This window comes from Euprymna scolopes, chromosome 43 (assembly GCF_053919585.1).
Source record: "Euprymna scolopes isolate OS-2025 chromosome 43, ASM5391958v1, whole genome shotgun sequence".
NCBI lineage: Eukaryota > Metazoa > Mollusca > Cephalopoda > Sepiida > Sepiolidae > Euprymna > Euprymna scolopes.
In genome coordinates this window covers 6,456,364-6,478,863 of record NC_136524.1, presented here as the reverse complement: position 1 = coordinate 6,478,863, position 22,500 = coordinate 6,456,364, and the positions used below count along the sequence as shown (strand labels likewise).

The window sequence follows — 22,500 nt, the reverse complement described above, 5'->3', positions numbered from 1 at the left end:
TATTTCGAATAACGAATAACCAAACGAACATAGCATCACAAACGATAATATGTAAAAAGCTTCTCCACGAACATAATTGGGAACTATCTGACAATAGCTCAACTTAAAAAATATTGATAGTAATAGATATCGTTAAATACAATATTCATCCGGTGAAATATCTATAGTCGATTGTATTAACTTTGTAAATATTTAGTGTTAAACAGTTGATATTGGTATGTTCACCAACTGAGTTTGTGTCTTTAGTCGAATATATTATAAAACACACACACACACACATCTATATCATTATTTCTATTTTTATCTATCTATCTATTTATCTACCTTTCTCCAAATATAGTATTATAAACCGTATTCCCGTTTCTTTGTTTTTTTCATATGACGTCAGATATGACGTCGTTGCAGATTATGCAACATATGATATATGTATCGTAAAGTATGGCATCATGACAGATAACATAACCATATATGATTACGTAATATGGGAGTTTTCGACCTGGCAACGCCGAGTATCTATCTATCTATGTATCTATCCATCTATCTATCTATCTATCTATCTATCTATCTATCAATCTTTATATATATATATATATATATATATATATATATATATATATTTATATATATATATATAGATATGGGATAGATAGATAGATATGGGATATATATATATGTATGTATATATATATATATATATATATATATATATATAGTAAGTTATAAAATATATATAGCGGTTAAGCTTAATCGCTATATATATTTTATAACTTAATAACTAGCTCTACCTTCGTATTGAGTACTTTGAAGTAAATACTTAAAGCTTACGCATAAATTTATACTTTCGTATATATTTTATGTGAGTAAATGAAGTAGTTATATATATATATATATATATATATATATATATATATATATAGAGAGAGAGAGAGAGAGAGAGAGAGAGAGAGGAAGAGAGAGATGGAGATGTATGCAAAAATTTCTCAGTGGTAGTTTAACTATTGAACTTCATAATTCTTTCAGTTTAAAGACAATTATAATATCATTGTCCTTTAAACTAACTAAAATAAAAATATTTTTTAATCATCTACATCATAATTCAGGTCATAAAGGGTTAAAAATCTCTGGCTATCATACACTTTAAGCGCTTGTGGTGGTAAAATCTGTAGCTATAAAATATATTAGTCTATAATGTATAACGATGACATGATCTTTAAGAGTATATAGTTTGGAGTATATAGTATTTTTAAAGAGCTGTTAACTATATTCAACTATAATTATATACATGCACTGTTTCTTTTAGAATGCCAAGACGAACAAGCTGACATCGCTTTGATAATCGACACTTCACGAAGTATCTACCCACCCGATTTCGACCACGGAATAATTTTCTTGCAAAATTTTACAAAAAGTTTTAAGATTGGTCCAAATAATATTCGCATTGCTGCCCTTGCTTTTGGTGAGGTAGTCGTTAAAAGCACAGCTTTCGGGTTCAACAAATACAATACAATAGCCAATACCCTTGATGCCCTTGGAAATATCAAATTCAACGCAGCATTAGGATCTACAACCCGAACCGACAGGGCCTTAAATTATGCACGGAGAAATTATTTTGTGCATGCAAGGCCAAAGGTCAAGAAAATTGTCATCTTAATTAATGATGGTAATTCGCATGCTCCAAAAAATGCTACTGTTGAGGCGGAAATGCTGAAAAGGGAAGGAGTTGTGATAATTGCTATAGGTATTGGGATGCAAGCCAATTATGCCACGTTAAAGACCATTGCCAGCGGCGAAACGTACGTTATGAGACTTGACAAATATAGCGCTTTGAATGACTTAATACATAAACTAATCTCCACCACTTGTCAAGGTAAGTAAAAATTTATTTTTTTACTTGTACGCTCACAAGTATTCCAATATTTTACCAGGTCTCCTTATAAGACAACACTCTCATTCATTTTTTTATTTTCTACTTAATAATTCTACTTCATAATTAATAATAACTACGATTACTACCATAAAAATACGACTTCTACCACACCATGTTCCATCAAAATTAAACAAATCGTTAATCTCCTATGAGCAATCAAAACTAAATAAAATTTTAATCTCTTTACTTTTATCTATTAAAAGTAAAGATATATATCCAATTAGCTAACTGGGATCTATTCGAAGTAAAGTATTTTTTTATCCGCACGATAATCTATCAAAACAAAATAAATCTCCAATCTGCTAACAATAATTTATAAAAACTAAATGCCATAATCACTATAAAACTTAATAAATCTTAATCTTCTAACTAGTATATATTAACTAAAATATCCCAACTCTTAAAATATTAATCTTTAAGAACCAAAATATGCTAACTCTTAACTAAATAAATCTTCAATATCCTCACAATAATGTACTAACTATAATTTATTACATCTACAAAAATCTTTAATATTCAAACCATAATTTAGTAATTATGACGAAGTAAATCTAAACATTTTTACCATAATTTATTTACTATGATCTTTTAAATCTAAAAAATCATAATTATTAAATCTAAAAAAAATTATGAATATTAAAAAATCATTATTATCCTAAGAATAATTAATTTAAATAAAAAAAAATCATTAATACAAAAGAACATTAATATTTAAAAAATCATGATTAATAAAAAAACATTCATATCATAAGAATAATTTATTTCCTATGATCTATTTAATCTGAACACCACATTATTATTTTAAAAATCATTAATAACCTATGAATAATTTATTAACTATGATCTATTAAATCTAAAAACTCATTAATGTTAAGAAAAAAATAATTATCCTATGAATAATTTATTAAATGTGAAAGAAACAGCTCACATGGTCGGACATAACAACCTACTGAGCAAACCAAGCATAGAGCTGAATGCAATTTGGACACCTCTGATAGAGAGAGAAAACCTTGAATAACAACATTAACAACAACAACAAAAAACAACTAAGAATTGTCCTAGTGACACATGGTCGAGTGGTACTAGACGTTGTATCACAGTTTACAATTACTCAAAGGTGCTGAGTTCAATCCTTAACGAAGGCAGTGAAAAAGTAACATTCAAAACAGAGAATCAGCAACTATGTCCCAAAGCCTAGCTGGAGTCCGAACACGGTACCCCCGTAATAATAATAAAGGGTTGGGTTCGAGACTCCTAACAAACGGTTCCCCAGTTCGATACAAAACACCTGACGAAGGCCGGAGGGCAAAATGGCCGAAACGTTGTGACAATAACAACCAAGATGAGGAAGTCAGTCCGACAATCTCAATCAATGAAAGCACCTTATCTAAAAAAATACAGACAATTACTAATGATCTATTAAATCTAAAAAATCATTAATGCTAAGAAAAAAATCATAATTATCCTATGAATAATTTATTAACATTAATATCTTTAGAATAATTTATTAACTATAATCTATCAGTCTAAATAAAACTTATCCTAACTCAAATTAAGAAGCTATAATCTTTAAATCTAAAAATGTTTTCTTATATCTTAAATATAATTTAGTAATGATGGTCTATTAAATCTAAATACAGTTTAATATCTTAACAATAATTTAATAACTATTATCTATTAAATAAAAAAACTTTAATATCCTTAAAATAGTAAAGTAACAACAATCTATTAAATCTAAATGATTTTTAATATCCACACGATAATTAATAACTATGATCTCTTAAATAAAATAAACTTTAATATCGTAACAACAATCTAGTAACTATGATTTACTAAATCTAAAATAAACTATTTTAACTTAGCAATAATTTAATAACTATTATCTATTAAATATATATTATTGTCTTTATACAAGGTTGACTTTTAGTTTATCTTTGTAACGAAGCAGGGGACGCCCTAATGAACGGCAAGAATTTGTCAGTTGCCCATAAAAAGTTGCTTAGAAACTCCTGAGTCCTCCATTTTCAGAAGATAATCTGACCACCGCATTTGTATCCTGATCAATACCAGTGATTTCACATCCCTCCAGTAATTCACAATTCGGAACACGATCCTGCCATCCAACATTGCAAATAGAACGCAGACATCTGATATGGACGTAGTCAAGCTGATTTATATGCTTGCGGTACAAGCACCATATAGAAGAGTAGGCAGAACAACAGATTTGTAGACTGCCACCTTTGCTTTTAGAGAGACATCGTGGCTGCACCAGAGTTTGTGCCCCAACCTACCAAATGCCTCACTAGCTTTATTAATTCTACTTTGGATTTCCTTTTCAAATTTAGCATCATAAGACACAACAGATCCGAGGTATGCAAAAGAAGATATTGTTTTCAAAGCTTCACCATCAACATATACCACTGGTTGTGAAGAGGGTATAGCATTTGGTTTAGGCTGGTGAATAATTTCAGTCATTTTATGCTAATTGTAAGATCGAAGGCCTTACATGCACTATTGAGGACGTTCTGCATGTCATCAAGACTATAGGTGACAAGAGCACAGTCATCAGCATAAAGGAGATCAAGAACAGTCTGCACAGAAGTCCTGGTTTTGGCCTTGAACCGTTGCTGGTTAAATAATCCTCCACTTGATCGATGCTCAACACCTATGCCTCCTGAGGTGTTCTTGAAAGCTGTCTCAAGCATCACCGAAAAGAAAAGAGCAAATTGGCCTCTGAGGAATATCAATCACTCCTCGATCCACTGTCGATTCTCCGTTTAAAACTTTTGAAAAGTGTTCAGCCCAGCGCCTAGTAATTTCTTTCTTATCAGTGAGGAGAATGCCATCCGACGAAAATATTGGAGATGCCCCCCCTTAAAATAGGACCAAAAGCTCCCTTGAGGTTTTGGCAGAATGATTTAAAATCACACCTATCCGCTGCATCTTGTAAGGCCCTAGCTTTATGCTCCCACCAATTTTGTTTCATTTTCCGGAGCCGAGATTGTGCCAACCTTTCGGCCATTCTGAAAGCCTTGTGTTTCACTGAAGAATTTTTGTCAGTAATCCATACTTGATGGGGTTGATGCATGTTATTGAGCAGTGGGACGATAGTTGGATCATTTTAATCAAACCAATGTTGGTTTTGCCTTCGAACATATCCTAATGACTCTTTGGCAGATTCATACACTGCAGTTTTAAACTCTCTCCAAGATGCCTCAATATCATTCCCACATACAACGGAGGACAGCTTTTCATCAGTAGCCTTTTGAAATGAGTGCATTATCTCCTTAACTTTCAACTTGCCTACATCAATTCCCCTGATGGAAGAATTACGTTGGTTTCGAACAAGGCGCTTGATTTTCAAGCTGACTGTGGAGCAGATCAATTTATGGTCTGACCAACATTCCCCGATGCTGTAAGAACGTGTAAGATTTATATCTTGTCTATCAGAATGACGTACAAACCCACACCCACATACACACACACACGCCTCTGTATGTGTGTTGCATGCGTGTGTGTGTGTATCTCTGGTTACATCGAGCTGCCGTTTATAAGTGTCATAATTCTTTTTTTAAATCCCTCCCACCCTCTCTATAAAATGTATTAAGTGGATTGCTACTACCACCCCCTCTGGTTTTTTGAGGGTCGAGGCCCGATTTTTCCTTTCCTTCTTTCAGTATCAAAAATGTAATTGTCTGGTTTAGATGCTTGAAAATACCATAAGGTTGAAATAAATTATATCATCGACAATTATGTAATTTCCGTGTTATATTTTTATGCTATTGCTCTGTTTACCACATTGAGCCCTCATACCCGGATTTCCTCTGGAATTATTCCATTATAACACTATATATATATATATATATATATATATATATATATATATATATATATATATATATATAGTAAGTTATAAAATATATATGTCGATTAAGCTACACTGAATATTCCCCGTTTCATCCCCTCTAGGATTCTTCAGACTTATATATATATATGTATATATATATATATATATATATATATATATATATATGAATATATATAAAGTAGTATATATATATATATATATATATATATATATTGCCAGTATCAGTGATTCCTTATAATATTCATTTGCTAATGCATTTTCTCTGACAAGAACACTGCATTTCTTTTAAACCCAATGGATAAAAGAAATTTCAATATGTCTTATTATAGTATCCTGTTTAACAATATATTCACGTAAAGTATATTTTTACAGCTGTAAAATTGTATTCTCATTTATACATGCATACATACGTATATATATATATATTTATATATGTATATAGATATAGACAAAAACATAGTACATGTTAATATATATATATATATATATAAATGCATACATATATTGGCGCTACTTCAACATTGATTAATAAAAGAATATCAAACCACATTTCTTCTTTTAACAATCAAAATTATAATAACCAAGAAACTTCTCTTACCACCTTAATTAAAAAACCTAATTCTAAAATACCCCCTTATCAATCAAATGGACTATCCTAAAAAGGTTAAATCTTATACTCCAGGCTCTAAGTCATGTTGCCTCAGCACAACCGAAGCCAAAACTATAATTACTTTCCCTCAAAGTAGTATAATAAACTCTAAAAACGAACTGATTTCCTACTACAAACATAAGTTAAAATTTTATTATGGTAAATTTGAAATTACATAGCCATTAAATTAACCTGTCATCGTTTTTTCTACATACTTTCTTAGGATTTTATAACTTTGTAATTTTCATTGTAATTCTTTATTTCTGCTTTGTTTGGCTGGTTTTATATCTGCAATCTCCGTTTTAGTGTTACAATATTCCTATCAATCAAATATATCAACCGACCTGCACATTTATGTTCTGCATGTATGTTTACTTATAATTTATGATGTGAATTTACTTAGATACTTCCTTGCCGTATTCCGGAATTTGCAGATAGCGGCCATCCTCTCCCCTTGATATAAAAAAAACCTTTATTTATTTATTTACTCATTTATTTACTTATATGTATGCATTTATTTGTGTCCTTTAATAACTCCAGTTGAGAATTTAATTCTTAAGTAATAACCTGTACAATTTAGTTGACCGCTTTTTTTGCTTTAAATTTTGGCGCCTTTTCAGCGTCATCATGTCTGGGTCATTTTGACATTGGCTATTCTATTCAAAAATTAACTTAATCACTATTCAATTTATTATCATCTTCTTCACTCGTTTTTCTTAAATTAGCCCAACCTTGAGAGCCGAGTTTTTAATTTGTCCCATTTCTTTTTTCTACGCACATTTTATCTTTCGTTTAATAATATTATTTGAATTCATTCCCTTTTCCTTGTACCCATTTGTGAATTATTCCGCGGATTTCTGCCTTTTGGATTACTGTGGACCATTCTCCAATTATGCGATTCCCTTAGATTTTACTTGTGGAAATGGAAATGTCACCAATTTTTTTTAATTATATTGTGTGGATTTTACCGTTATTGGTCTCTACCTTTCACCAGACTATCCATTTATATGTAATAATTTTTTTACCCTATTCCGTCTGCTTCATTTTTTGTTACAAGTAAGATTTATAACTTAATTGTAGTTTCATCAAATACCTTTGCAAGCAAAATCCGACAGCGCATTTTGCTTAATCCTACATCTTATGAGAAGGAAAGTATTTTTTCGAAACTCCGCGGACTAAGACATATCCACTATTTAGTGCTCTCTTTTTAAAATTAAATATGTTTTTAACTTTTTCAAAGTGTCCATTAACATGTTTTATTAAGTACTTGTTCTCTTATATATATATATATATATATATATATATATATATATATATATATATATATAGATAGATAGATAGATGGAGAGAGAGAGAGAGAGAGATTAAGATATATAAAGTAACATGTGCTATTTAAATACGTCATTTTCGTTGCCATGTTTATTTTATTTATTCTTAACATTTATATCCAATAAAAATTATTCGTTTTTCCTCTGTCCAATAATACGTCCCATATTGATAAAATTCCTGCTCAGATAATGTGTCCCAAACTGTTTTCTAATTATAACTATACAATGAAAATCGTTTTTGTTTTATTTCCAGTGATTATTCCGGCCACTCCCATCATAATATCTACTACTCCTACTTATATTCCTCGTACCAATATTCCTTCTACTACTATGTTTGCCACACGAACATCACAAAAAAGTGAGTATATATCTCTTGCAATATTTTAGATTAATAATCGCTATTTCAAAAATCGCTATGTTTACTTCAGTGTTTCTGAAAGTTTATGTTGAAAAATATTCCTGTCTTTCCTTATTTCCTCTTCTATGTAAAAAATACAGACGTGTTTAAACATGTGATGAGCAAGCATCTAGATTAAAACAGTGTAAATAGTCTCAGCTTGCCAAATCGCCACCACTGAAACGACCGACTTTGAAACAATAGGAAAAAAGAAGACGCAATAAATATGTTTTTTATGAGGAGGATGTGATAATCCACATGAAATGTCGCGATTTAATTAGTATGCAAACGAAATTGAAGCAGAAATATCCGTGTTTTCCTTATATCTAATCTGTTAACATCTATCAGTGGTTTTGTGTGTGTAAAAACTTTAATAGGTTTATTCCATTTCAACAAAAATTCTAAACCAACCGAACAAGGTATTTCGGCTAACGAATAACCAAACGAACATAGCATCACAAACGATAATATGTAAAAAGCTTCTTCACGAACATAATTGGGAACTATCTGACAATAGCTCAACTTAAAAAATATTGATAATAATAGATATCGTTAAATAAAATATTAATCCGGTGAAATACCTATAGTCGATTGTATTAACTTTGTAAAGATTTAGTGTAACAACGTTAAACAGTTGATATTGGTATGTTCACCAACTGAGTTTTGTGTCTTTAGTCGAATATATTATAAAACACACACACACACACACATCTATATCATTATTTCTATTTTTATCTATCTATCTATCTATCTATCTATTTATCTATCTATCTACTTTCTCCAAATATAGTATTATAAACCGTATTCCCGTTTCTTTGTTTTTTCATATGACGTCAGATATGACGTCGTTGCAGATGATGCAACATATGATATATGTATCGTAAAGTATGGCATCATGACAGATAACATAACCATATATGATTACGTAATATGGGAGTTTTCGACCTGGCAACGCCGAGTATCTATCTATCTTTCTATCTATCTATCTATCTATCTATCTATCTATCTATCTATCTATCTAATATAACAGGCAACGCTTACGACATTCAGAGGATTTTAGAAATTCATGGCATCACACATGATTTCTTGAACAGATGGTGCTTGTGTGCGATGTCAAAGCGGGGACAAAATGCTCAAAGCAAAAAAAAAAAAAAGAAAAGAAAAATAGCCAAAAAATCTTACCTTTGTGTGCCTGTGTCATGATTTGAAGTTTTCATACTAAACAAGCTAACGAAGATAAACTGATCTTTATTTCTCATTTTATAATAAATTAACTGCAATTTTTTTTCTTTTGTAGGTTATAAAAATCTAAAAGCCGATGTCTATTTCCTCTTGGATTCCTCATCAAGTTTAAAACGTGAAGAATTTCGAAAACAATTAAAAGCCATCCAAATGATTGTTAATAATTTTGATATCGGACCCAAAAAGACTAGGATCGGATTTTCATTGTCGACAGATAATAATAATATATATAATGAGAATCTTGATTTCGATTCTGGTTCTGAAAAGTGGAGAGTGTTGCAGAGAATTCAAACGTTGGAGTACCTAGGAGGCGCGACGAACATCGGCAAAGCTCTTTTCAATGTGGGAAATAACGTATTCGATCGGACATTTGTACGCAGACGCGCAGAGAGAATTTTAGTTGTCTTCATCGACGATAGGTTGCGTAACTACAATCTGGCACTGGAAGAGGCAACTCAGCTTCAGCAATCCGGTGTGAAGATTTTTGTGTTTGGAATCGGTTCTAAGCCGAGACAACAAGAAATGGATCATATTGCAAGTAAACCATCTAAAAAATTTGTGCACACATATTATTCTTTCGACGATCTTCTGAGAGATACCAGTAATTTGGCTTACGTTATTTCTACAGTCAAATCAGGTAACCGACGCAATACTTATTTTTTTCTTACATCACAAACGATAATATGTAAAAAAAACTTCTCCACAAACATAATTGCGAACAATCTGACAATAATCTAACTTAAAAATTATTAACAAGAAAGCAATAGATATCACTGAAAAAATATTTATCCGGTCCAATTCCAATAGTCGATTTATTAAATTTAGTAAATGTTTAGTTTAATAACATTTACGAATTAACCTTCGTATGTTTACTAACAGAGTTTCGTGTTTTTAGTCGAATATATTATAACACACACACACATATATATCTATCTATATCAATATTTCTATTTTTATCTATCTATCTATTTACCTTTTTACAAATATATTGGTATGAACAGTATTCCTGTTACTTTGTTTTTCATATACGTCAAATATGACGTCGTTGCAGATGACACAACATATGATATATGTATCGTAAAATATGGCATTATGACAGATAACGTAACCATACATGATTACGTAATATGCGAGTTTTCGACCTGGACACCTATCTATCTATCTATCTATCTATCTATCTATCTATCTATCCATCTATTTATCTATCTATCTATCTATCTATCTATATAATGAAACACTATATGATTTACGCCAGGAACGAAAATTCAATAGAAACATTGTTTTAATTTAAATACAATAAAATACGCATCAAGTGAGCTTGAAATCAAATCACAACGTAATATTAGGAAAATAAACAAATATTTTACTTGTTTGACATTTAACAGAAATATATTTCAGAGGTAGACGCCATCTTCAGTGTGTTGGTTTGTTTCTTTTTTTCTTTTTCTTCTTCCTTGCCATGTTGTAAATTTGGAAAAAGAAGTCTGGTTGTATAGAGCCACGTGTTGTACCTGGCGGTTGTATTTTGAAATGTTTGAACTGTGCGTAGTTAACGCGAGAATAACGTCAAGAATCAGAGTTCAATAGAAACGTGGTTTTAATTTAAATAAAATAAAATACGCATCAAGTGCGCTTGAAAGCCAAATCACAACGTAATATTAGGAAAATAAACAAATAATTTACTTGTTTGAAATTTAGCACAAATATATTTCAGAGGTAGACTCCATCTTCAGTGTGTTGGTTTGTTTCTTTTTTCCTTTTCTTCTTCCTATTGTTTATTATTTTGTGTACAGAAAGTTTTAGATGAGTCAACTCAACTCATTGGTACCGTCGGTTTCAAACCCGATATATAGGGTCATTTAGAATACCCATATCAAGCTCCCTTCAGCCAATACAAATTATCGGGGTTTAAACCGACGGTACTAATGACTTGTCTAATCTAAAACTTTGTGCACACAGAATATAAATACGCTTTTTTCGGGTCTTCCTTTTGGTTGAGCACTTTTCTGGATTCCTTGAAAAAAACATTGTACATATATATTATATTATTTATATGTATATATATATATATATATATATATATAATATAAAGCTGAATGTGTGTGTGTGTGTGTGTGTGTGTTTGTGTGTCTGGTCACAAATAGACTCCTATATAGTTGACTATTTTAAAAAACTGATTACATATAATGATAGATGTATCGAGGCACATAGAATGGAAATATGTCACAAAATTTAACAAGGTTTTTTAATATAGATACACAGAATATTGTGATAAGTGTTTCAGTGTGAACAGGTAGGGTATGATAAATTATGAGGGGTTATCTAGTTTATTTTTCTTTCATCATATTTGTCTTTGGTTTTGATACCCCCAAATTCGAAGCTATCTCTTTACAGCCCTTCCTTTTCATAACCTATCATACTTTCATAAATCAGTCCATTTTCTGTAGGATGTTTTACCCCACTCAAGGACGCGTACTTTTGCTAGTATATATATATATATATTATATATATATATATATATATATATATATATATATATATATATATATATTGCTTCCCCATAGTATTAATTTGCTAATACTTTGTCTCTGACCAGAACAATGCATTTCTTTTAAACCGAACGGACAAAACAAATTTTTATAGTAAAAAATTTTAACAATAAATTCATGTAAAATATATTTTTACATCTTTAAATTTGTATTATAATTAGATATAAATAATGCATACATACATACACATATGTATATATATATATATATATATATATATATATATATATATATATATATATATATACAAACGTGGGCTATTTCATTTATACATAGATACACACGTACATGCATACATACATGCGCATATGTGTATATATATATATGCACACGCACGCAGAGACACACAGACACACAGACACACACACACACACACACACACACACACACACACACACACACACACACACACACACATATATATATATATACATACAAACATGTGTTATTTAAAAACGTCATTTCTTAAATTGTCATGTTTATTTGATATATTCCTAACATTTATATCCAATAAAAATTATTAGTTTGTACCTCTGTCCGATATAAGTTCCAAAATTATACAACTTCCTGTTTAGGGAAAAATACTGTTTCCTAATTAAAACTATACAATAAAAATCGTTTTTGTTTTATTTCCAGTGATTATTCCGGCCACTCCCATCATAATATTTACTACTCCTCCTACTTATATTCCTCGTACGAATATTCCTCCTACTACTATGTTTGCCACACGAACATCACAAAAAAGTGAGTATATATCTCTTGCAATATTTGAGAGTTTTAATAGCTATTTTAAAAATCGTAATGTCCATTTCAGTGTTTCTTAAAGTTTATGTTGAAAAATATTCATGTTTTTTTCTGATGTCCTCTTCTATGTAAAAACATACAGACGTGTTTTAACATGTGATGAGCAAGCATCTAGATTAAAACAGTGTAAATAGTCTAAGCTTGCCAAATCGAAACGACCGACTTTGAAACAATAGGAAAAAAGAAGACGCAATAAATATGTTTTTTTTATGAGGAGGATGTGATAATCCACATGAAATGTCACGATTTAATTAGTATGCAAACGAAATTGAAGCAGAAATATCCGTGTTTTCCTTATATCTAATCTGTTAACATCTATCAGTGGTTTTGTGTGTGTAAAAACTTTAATAGGTTTATTCCATTTCAACAAAAATTCTAAACCAACCGAACAAGGTATTTCGGCTAACGAATAACTAAACGAACATAGCATCACAAACGATAATATGTAAAAAGCTTCTTCACGAACATAATTGGGAACTATCTGACAATAGCTCAACTTAAAAAATATTGATAGTAATAGATATCGTTAAATACAATATTCATCCGGTGAAATATCTATAGTCGATTGTATTAACTTTGTAAAGATTTAGTGTAACAACGTTAAACAGTTGATATTGGTATGTTCACCAACTGAGTTTGTGTCTTTAGTCGAATATATTATAAAGCGCGAACACACACACACACACATCTATATCATTATTTCGATTTTTATCTATCTATCTATTTATCTACCTTTCTCCAAGATAGTATCATAAACCGTATTCCCGTTTCTTTGTTTTTTTCATATGACGTCAGATATGACGTCGTTGCAGATGATGCAACATATGATATATGTATCGTAAAGTATGGCATCATGACAGATAACATAACCATATATGATTACGTAATATGGGAGTTTTCGACCTGGCAACGCCGAGTATCTATCTATCTATATATCTATCCATCTATCTATCTATCTATCTATCTATCAATCTTTATATATATATATATATATATATTTATATATATATATAGATAGAGGATAGATAGATAGATATGGGATATATATATATGTATGTATATATATATATATATATATAGTAAGTTATAAAATATATATAGCGGTTAAGCTTATTCGCTATGTATATTTTATAACTTAACTAGCTCTACCTTCGTATTGAGTACTTTGAAGTAAATACTTAAAGCTTACGCATAAATTTATACTTTCGTATATATTTTATGTGAGTAAATGAAGTAGTTATATATATATATATATATATATATATATATATATATATATATGTAGAGAGAGAGAGAGAGAGAGAGAGAGAGAGAGAGAGAGAGAGAGAGAGGAAGAGAGAGATGGAGATGTATGCAAAAATTTCTCAGTGGTAGTTTAACAATTGAACTTCATAATTCTTTCAGTTTAAAGACAATTATAATATCATTGTCCTTTAAACTAACTAAAACTAAAACATTTTTTAATCATCTACATCATAATTCAGGTCATAAAGGGTTAAAAATCTCTGTCTATCATACACTTTAAGCGCTTGTGGTGGTAAAATCTGTAGCTATAAAATATATTAGTCTATAATGTATAACGATGACATGATCTTTAAGAGTATATAGTTTGGAGTATATAGTATTTTTAAAGAGCTGTTAACTATATTCAACTATAATTATATACATGCACTGTTTCTTTTAGAATGCCAAGACGAACAAGCTGACATCGCTTTGATAATCGACACTTCACGAAGTATCTACCCACCCGATTTCGACCACGGAATAATTTTCTTGCAAAATTTTACAAAAAGTTTTAAGATTGGTCCAAATAATATTCGCATTGCTGCCCTTGCTTTTGGTGAGGTAGTCGTTAAAAGCACAGCTTTCGGGTTCAACAAATACAATACAATAGCCAATACCCTTGATGCCCTTGGAAATATCAAATTCAACGCAGCATTAGGATCTACAACCCGAACCGACAGGGCCTTAAATTATGCACGGAGAAATTATTTTGTGCATGCAAGGCCAAAGGTCAAGAAAATCGTCATCTTAATTAATGATGGTAATTCGCATGCTCCAAAAAATGCTACTGTTGAGGCGGAAATGCTGAAAAGGGAAGGAGTTGTGATCATTGCTATAGGTATTGGGATGCAAGCCAATTATGCCACGTTAAAGACCATTGCCAGTGGCGAAACGTACGTTATGAGACTTGACAAATATAGCGCTTTGAATGACTTAATACATAAACTAATCTCCACCACTTGTCAAGGTAAGTAAAAATTTATTTTTTTATTTGTACGCTCACAAGTATTCCAATATTTTACCAGGTCTCCTTATAAGACAACACTCTCATTCATTTTTTTATTTTATACTTAATAATTCTACTTCATAATTAATAATAACTACGATTACTACCATAACAAATACGACTTCTACCACACCATGATCCATCACAATTAAACAAATCGTTAATCTCCTATGATCAATCAAAACTGAATAAATATTTTAATCTCTTTACTTTTATCTATTAAAAGTAAAGATATATATCCAATTAGCTAACTGGGATCTATTAGAAGTAAAGTATTTTTTTATCCGCACGATAATCTATCAAAACAAAAGAAATCTCCAATATGCTAACAATAATTTATAAAAACTAAATACCATAATCACTATAAAACTGAATAAATCTTAATCTTCTAACTAGTATATATTAACTAAAATATCCCAACTCTTAAAATATTAATCTTTAAGAACCAAAATATGCCAACTCTTAACTAAATAAATCTTCAATATCCTCACAATAATTTACTAACTATAATTTATTACATCTACAAAAATTTTTAATATTCAAACCATAATTTAGTAATTATGACGAAGTAAATCTAAACATTTTTACCATAATTTATTTACTATGATCTTTTAAATCTAAAAAATCATAATTATTAAATCTAAAAAAAATTATGAATATTAAAAAATCATTATTATCCTAAGAATAACTAATTTAAATAAAAAAAATCATTTATACAAAAGAACATTAATATTTAAAAAATCATGATTAATAAAAAAGCATTTATATCATAAGAATATTTTCTATGATCTATTTAATCTGAACACCACATAACTATTTAAAAATTCATTAATATCCAAGGTATAATTCATTACCAATGATATATCAAATCTAAAAGTCCTAAATATTAAAAAAGCATTATTATCTCATGAATACTTTTGTAATTATAATCTATTAATTTTAAAATAAAATTATTATTTTAAAAATCATTAATAACCTATGAATAATTTATTAACTATGATCTAATAAATCTAAAAACTCATTACTGTTAAGAAAAGAATAATTATCCTATAAATAATTTATTAAATGTGAAAGAAACAGCTCACATGGTCGGACATGAACAACCTACGGCAAACCAAGCATAGAGCTGAATGCAATTTGGACAACTCTGATAGAGAGAGAAAACCTTGAATAACAACATAGGTTTACCATTAATAAAAAAAAAACAACTAAGAATTGTCCTAGTGACACATGGCCGAGTGGTACTAGACGTTGTATCACAGTTTACAGTTACTCAAAGGTGCTGAGTTCAATCCTTAACGAAGGCAGTGAAAAAGTAACATTCAAAACAGAGAATCAGCAACTATGTCCCAAAGCCTAGCTGGAGTCCGAACACGGTACCCCCGTAATAATAATAAAGGGTTGGGTTCGAGACTCCTAACAAACGGTTCCCCAGTTCGATACAAAACACCTGACGAAGGCCGGAGGGCAAAATGGCCGAAACGTTGTGACAATAACAACCAAGATGAGGAAGTCAGTCCGGCAATCTCAATCAATGAAAACACCTTATCTAAAAAAATACAGACAATTACTAATGATCTATTAAATCTAAAAAATCATTAATGCTAAGAAAAAAATCATAATTATCCTATGAATAATTTATTAACATTAATATCTTAAGAATAATTTACTAACTATAATCTATCAGTCTAAATAAAACTTTGATATCCTAACTCAAATTAAGAAGCTATAATCTTTAAATCTAAAAAATGTTTTTAAAGTCTTAAATATAATTTAGTAATGATGGTCTATTAAATCTAAATACAGTTTAATATCTTAACAATAATTTAATAACTATTATCTATTAAATCAAAAAACTTTAATATCCTTAAAATAGTAAAGTAACAACAATCTATTAAATCTAAATGATTTTTAATATCCACACGATAATTAATAACTATGATCTCTTAAATAAAATAAACTTTAATATCGTAACAACAATCTAGTAACTATGATTTACTAAATCTAAAATAAACTATTTTAACCTAGCAATAATTTAATAGCTATTATCTATTAAATATATATTGTTGTCTTTATACAAGGTTGACTTTTAGTTTATCTTTGTAACGAAGCAGGGGACGCCCTAATGAACGGCAAGAATTTGTCAGTTGCCCATAAAATGTTGCTTAGAAACTCCTGAGTCATCCATTTTCAGAAGATAATCTGACCACCGCATTTGTATCCTGATCAATACCAGTGATTTCACATCCCTCCAGTAATTCACTATTCGGAACACGATCCTGCCATCCAACATTGCAAATAGAACGCAGACATCTCATATGGAAGTAGTCAAGCTGATTTATATGCTTGCGGTACAAGCACCATATAGAAGAGTAGGCAGAACAACAGATTTGTAGACTGCCACCTTTGCTTTTAGAGAGACATCGTGGCTGCACCAGAGTTTGTGCCCCAACCTACCAAATGCCTCACTAGCTTTATTAATTCTACTTTGGATTTCCTTTTCAAATTTAGCATCATAAGACACAACAGATCCGAGATATGTAAAAGAAGATATTGTTTTCAAAGCTTCACCATCAACATATACCACTGGTTGTGAAGAGGGTATAGCATTTGGTTTAGGCTGGTGAATAATTTCAGTCATTTTATGCTAATTGTAAGATCGAAGGCCTTACATGCACTATTGAGGACGTTCTGCATGTCATGAAGACTATAGGTGACAAGAGCACAGTCATCAGCATAAAGGAGATCAAGAACAGTCTGCACAGAAGTCCTGGTTTTGGCCTTGAACCGTTGCTGGTTAAATAATCCTCCACTTGATCGATGCTCAACACCTATGCCTCCTGAGGTGTTCTTGAAAGCTGTCTCAAGCATCACCGAAAAGAAAAGAGCAAATAGGATCGGAGCAAGGACACATCCTTGATTAGTTCCATTTAACACGTCAAATGGTTCACTTTGTTCACAGCCAGATCGTACTGTCGCCACCATTCACCAGTGAAAGGAGACAATCACATTCAACATCTTGTCTGGAATACCAAGCCTCCTCAAAACAGTCCACAGGGCATCCCTAGAGACGGTATCAAATGCCTTTGTGAGGTCAACTAATGTAACAAACAAGTCCTTATTCTGTTCCCTCGTTTTCTCCTGTAGTTGTATTAATGAAAACAGAGCACTTAGTTTCCTGATTAACAGTTGGCTTCCACATTTGTATAATTCTGCAGGTATGCCGTCTTCACCTGGAGCCTTACCATTTGAAAGTTGCTTTACAGCCCATTCAGTCTCCGACGGATGGAGTATCAGCAAGCGCCTGGATGGTTGGCCTCTGAGGAATATCATCAATCTCTCCTCGATCCACTGTCGATTCTCCGTTTAAAACATTTGAAAATGTTCAGCCCAGCGCCTAGTAATTTCTTTCTTATCAGTGAGGAGAATGCCATCCGACAAAAATATTGGAGATGCCCCCCCCCTTAAAATAGGACCAAAAAGAGGTTTTGGCAGAATGATTTAAAATCACACCTATCCGCTGCATCTTGTAAGGCCCTAGCTTTATACTCCCACCAATTTTGTTTCATTTTCCGGAGCCGAGATTGTGCCAACCTTTCGGTCATTCTTAAAGCCTTGTGTTTCACTGAAGAATTTTTGTCAGTAATCCATACTTAATGGGTTTGATGCATGTTATTGAGCAGTGGGACGATAGTTGGATCATTTTCATCAAACCAATGTTGGTTTTGCCTTCGAACATATCCTAATGACTTTTGGCAGAGTCATACACTGCAGTTTTAAACTCTCTCCAAGATGCCTCAATATCATTCCCACATACAACGGAGGACAGCTTTTCATCAGTAGCCTTTTGAAATGAGTGCATTATCTCCTTAACTTTCAACTTGCCTACATCAATTCTCTTGATGGAAGAATTACGTTGTTTTCGAACAGGGCGCTTGATTTTCAACCTGACTGTGGAGCAGATCAATTTATGGTCTGACCAACATTCCCCGATGCTGTAAGAACGTGTAAGATTTATATCTTGTCTATCAGAATGACGTACATACCCACATCCACATACACACACACACGCCCCTGTATGTGTGTTTCGTGCGTGTGTGTGTGTATCTATGGTTACATCGAGCTGCCGTTTATAAGTGTCATAATATTTTTTTTTAAATCCCTCCCACCCTCTCTATAAAATGTATTAAGTGGATTGCTACTACCACCCCCTCTGGTTTTTTGAGGGTCGAGACCCGATTTTTTCTTTCCTTCTTTCAGTATCAAAAATGTAATTGTCTGGTTTAGATGCTTGAAAATACCATAAGGTTGAAATAAATTATTGCATCGACAATTATGTAATTTCCGTGTTATATTTTTATGCTATTGCTCTGTTTACCACATTGAGCTCTCATACCCGGATTTCCCCTGGAATTATTCCATTATAACACTGTATATATATATATATATATATATATATATATATATATATATATATATATATATATATATATATATATATATATATAGTAAGTTATAAAATATATATGTCGATTAAGCTACACTGAATATTCCGCGTTTCATCCCCTCTAGGATTCTTCAGACTTATATATATATATATATATATATATATATATATATATATATATATATATATATATATATGAATATATATAAAGTAGTATATATATATATATATATATATATATTGCCAGTATCAGTGATTCCTTATAATATTCATTTGCTAATGCATTTTCTCTGACAAGAACACTGCATTTCTTTTAAACCCAATGGATAAAAGAAATTTCAATATGTCTTATTATAGTATCCTGTTTAACAATATATTCGCGTAAAGTATATTTTTACAACTGTAATATTGTATTCTCATTTATACATACATACATACGTATATATATATTTATATATGTATATAGATATAAACAAAAACATAGTAGATGTTAATATATATATATATATATATATATATATATTGGCGCTACTTCAACATTGATTAATAAAAGAATATCAAACCACATTTCTTCTTTTAACAATCAAAATTCTAATAACCAAGGAACTTCTCTAACCACCTTAATTAAAAAACCTAATTCTAAAATACCCCCTTATCAATCAAATGGGCTATCCTAAAAAGGTTAAGTCTTATACTCCAGGCTCTAAGTCATGTTGCCTCAGCACAACCGAAGCCAAAACTATAATTACTTTCCCTCAAAGTAGTATAATAAACTCTAAAAACGAACTGATTTCCTACTACAAACATAAGTTAAAATTTTATTATGGTAAATTTGAAATTACATAGCCATTAAATTAACCTGTCATCGTTTTTTCTACATACTTTCTTAGCATTTTATAACTTTGTAATTTTCATTGTAATTCTTTATTTCTTCTTTGTTTGGCTGGTTTTATATCTGCAATCTCCGTTTTAGTGTTACAATATTCCTATCAATCAAATATATCAACCGACCTGCACATTTATGTTCTGCATGTATGTTTACTTATAATTTATGATGTGAATTTACTTAGATACTTACTTGCCTTATTCCGGAATTTGCAGATAGCGGCCATCCTCTCCCCTTGATATAAAAAAAACCTTTATTTATTTATTTATTTACTCATTTATTTACTTATATGTATGCATTTATTTGTGTCCTTTAATAACTCCAGCTGATAATTTAATTCTTAAGTAATAACCTGTACAATTTAGTTGACCGCTTTTTTGCTTTAAATTTTGGCGCCTTTCAGCGTCATCATGTCTGGGTCATTTTGTACATTGGCTATTCTATTCAAAAATTAACATAATCACTATTCAATTTATTATCATCTTCTTCACTCATTTTTCTTAAATTAGCCCAGCTTTGACAGCCGAGTTTTTAATTTGTCCCATTTCTTTTTTCTACGCACATTTTATCTTTCGTTTAATAATATTATTTGAATTCATTCCCTTTTCCTTGTACCCATTTGTGAATTATTCCGCGGATTTCTGCCTTTTGCATTACTTTGGACCATTCTCCAATTATGCGATTCCCTTAGATTTTACTTGTGGAAATGGAAATGTAACCATTTTTTAAATTATATTGTTTGGATTTTACCGTTATTGGTCTCTATCTATCCATTTATATGTAATAATTTTCACCCTATTCCGCCTGCTTCATTTTTTGTTACCAAGTAAGATCTATAACTTACTTGTAGTTTCATCAAATACCTTTGCAAGCAAAATCCGACAGCGCATTTTGCTTAATCCTACATCTTATGAGAAGGAAAGTATTTTTTCGAAACTCCGCGGACTAAGGCATATCCACTATTTAGTGCTCTCTTTTTAAAATTAAATATGTTTTTAACTTTTTCAAAGTGTCCATTAACATGTTTTATTAACTACTTGTTCTCATATATATATATATATATATATATATATATATATATATATAGAGAGAGAGAGAGAGAGAGAGAGACAGAGAGACAGAGAGACAGAGAGAGAGAGAGAGAGATTAAGATATATAAAGTAACATGTGCTATTTAAATACGTCATTTCCGTTGCCATGTTTATTTTATTTATTCTTAACATTTATATCCAATAAAAATTATTCGTTTTTCCTCTGTCCAATAATACGTCCCATAGTTGATAAAATTCCTGCTCAGATAATGTGTCCCAAACTGTTTTCTAATTAAAACTATACAATGAAAATAGTTTTTGTTTTATTTCCAGTGATTTTTCCGACCACTCCCATCATAATATCTACTACTCCTACTTATATTCCTCGTACCAATATTCCTTCTACTACTATGTTTGCCACACGAACATCACCAAATCGTGAGTATATATCTCTTGCAAGATTTGAGATTTATAATCACTATTTCAAAAATCGCTATGTTGTATTCAGTGTTTCTGAAAGTTTATGTTGAAAAATATTCATGTCTTTTCTTATTTCCTCTTCTATGTAAAAAATACAGACGTGTTTGAACATGTGATGAGCAAGCATCTAGATTCAAACAGTGTAAATAGTCTCAGCTTGCCAAATCGCCACCACTGAAACGACCGACTTTGAAACAATAGGAAAAAAGAAGACGCAATAAATATGTTTTTTATGAGGAGGATGTGATAATCCACATGAAATGTCGAGATTTAATTAGTATGCAAACGAAATTGAAGCAGAAATATCCGTGTTTTCCTTATATCTAATCTGTTAACATCTATCAGTGGTTTTGTGTGTGTAAAAACTTTAATAGGTTTATTCCATTTCAACAAAAATTCTAAACCAACCGAACAAGGTATTTCGGCTAACGAATAACCAAACGAACATAGCATCACAAACGATAATATGTAAAAAGCTTCTTCACGAACATAATTGGGAACTATCTGACAATAGCCAACTTCAAAAATATTGATAATAATAGATATCGTTAAATAAAATATTAATCCGGTGAAATACCTATAGTCGATTGTATTAACTTTGT

General features: G+C 30.7%; 1 protein-coding gene across 1 annotated transcript in view; it reads left to right on the top strand.

Moving 5' to 3' along the window:
• Positions 1 to 22,500, top strand: part of LOC145268379 (collagen alpha-3(VI) chain-like) — a 125,105-nt gene that overhangs the window by 59,096 nt on the left and 43,509 nt on the right. The window contains exons 15-20 of the mRNA XM_080123936.1: positions 1,301 to 1,867; positions 8,026 to 8,130; positions 9,467 to 10,048; positions 12,597 to 12,704; positions 14,449 to 15,015; positions 21,752 to 21,856. Of these exons, the coding sequence (XP_079980062.1) occupies positions 1,301 to 1,867; positions 8,026 to 8,130; positions 9,467 to 10,048; positions 12,597 to 12,704; positions 14,449 to 15,015; positions 21,752 to 21,856 (2,034 nt within the window). The remainder of the gene's footprint in view (positions 1 to 1,300; positions 1,868 to 8,025; positions 8,131 to 9,466; positions 10,049 to 12,596; positions 12,705 to 14,448; positions 15,016 to 21,751; positions 21,857 to 22,500) is intronic.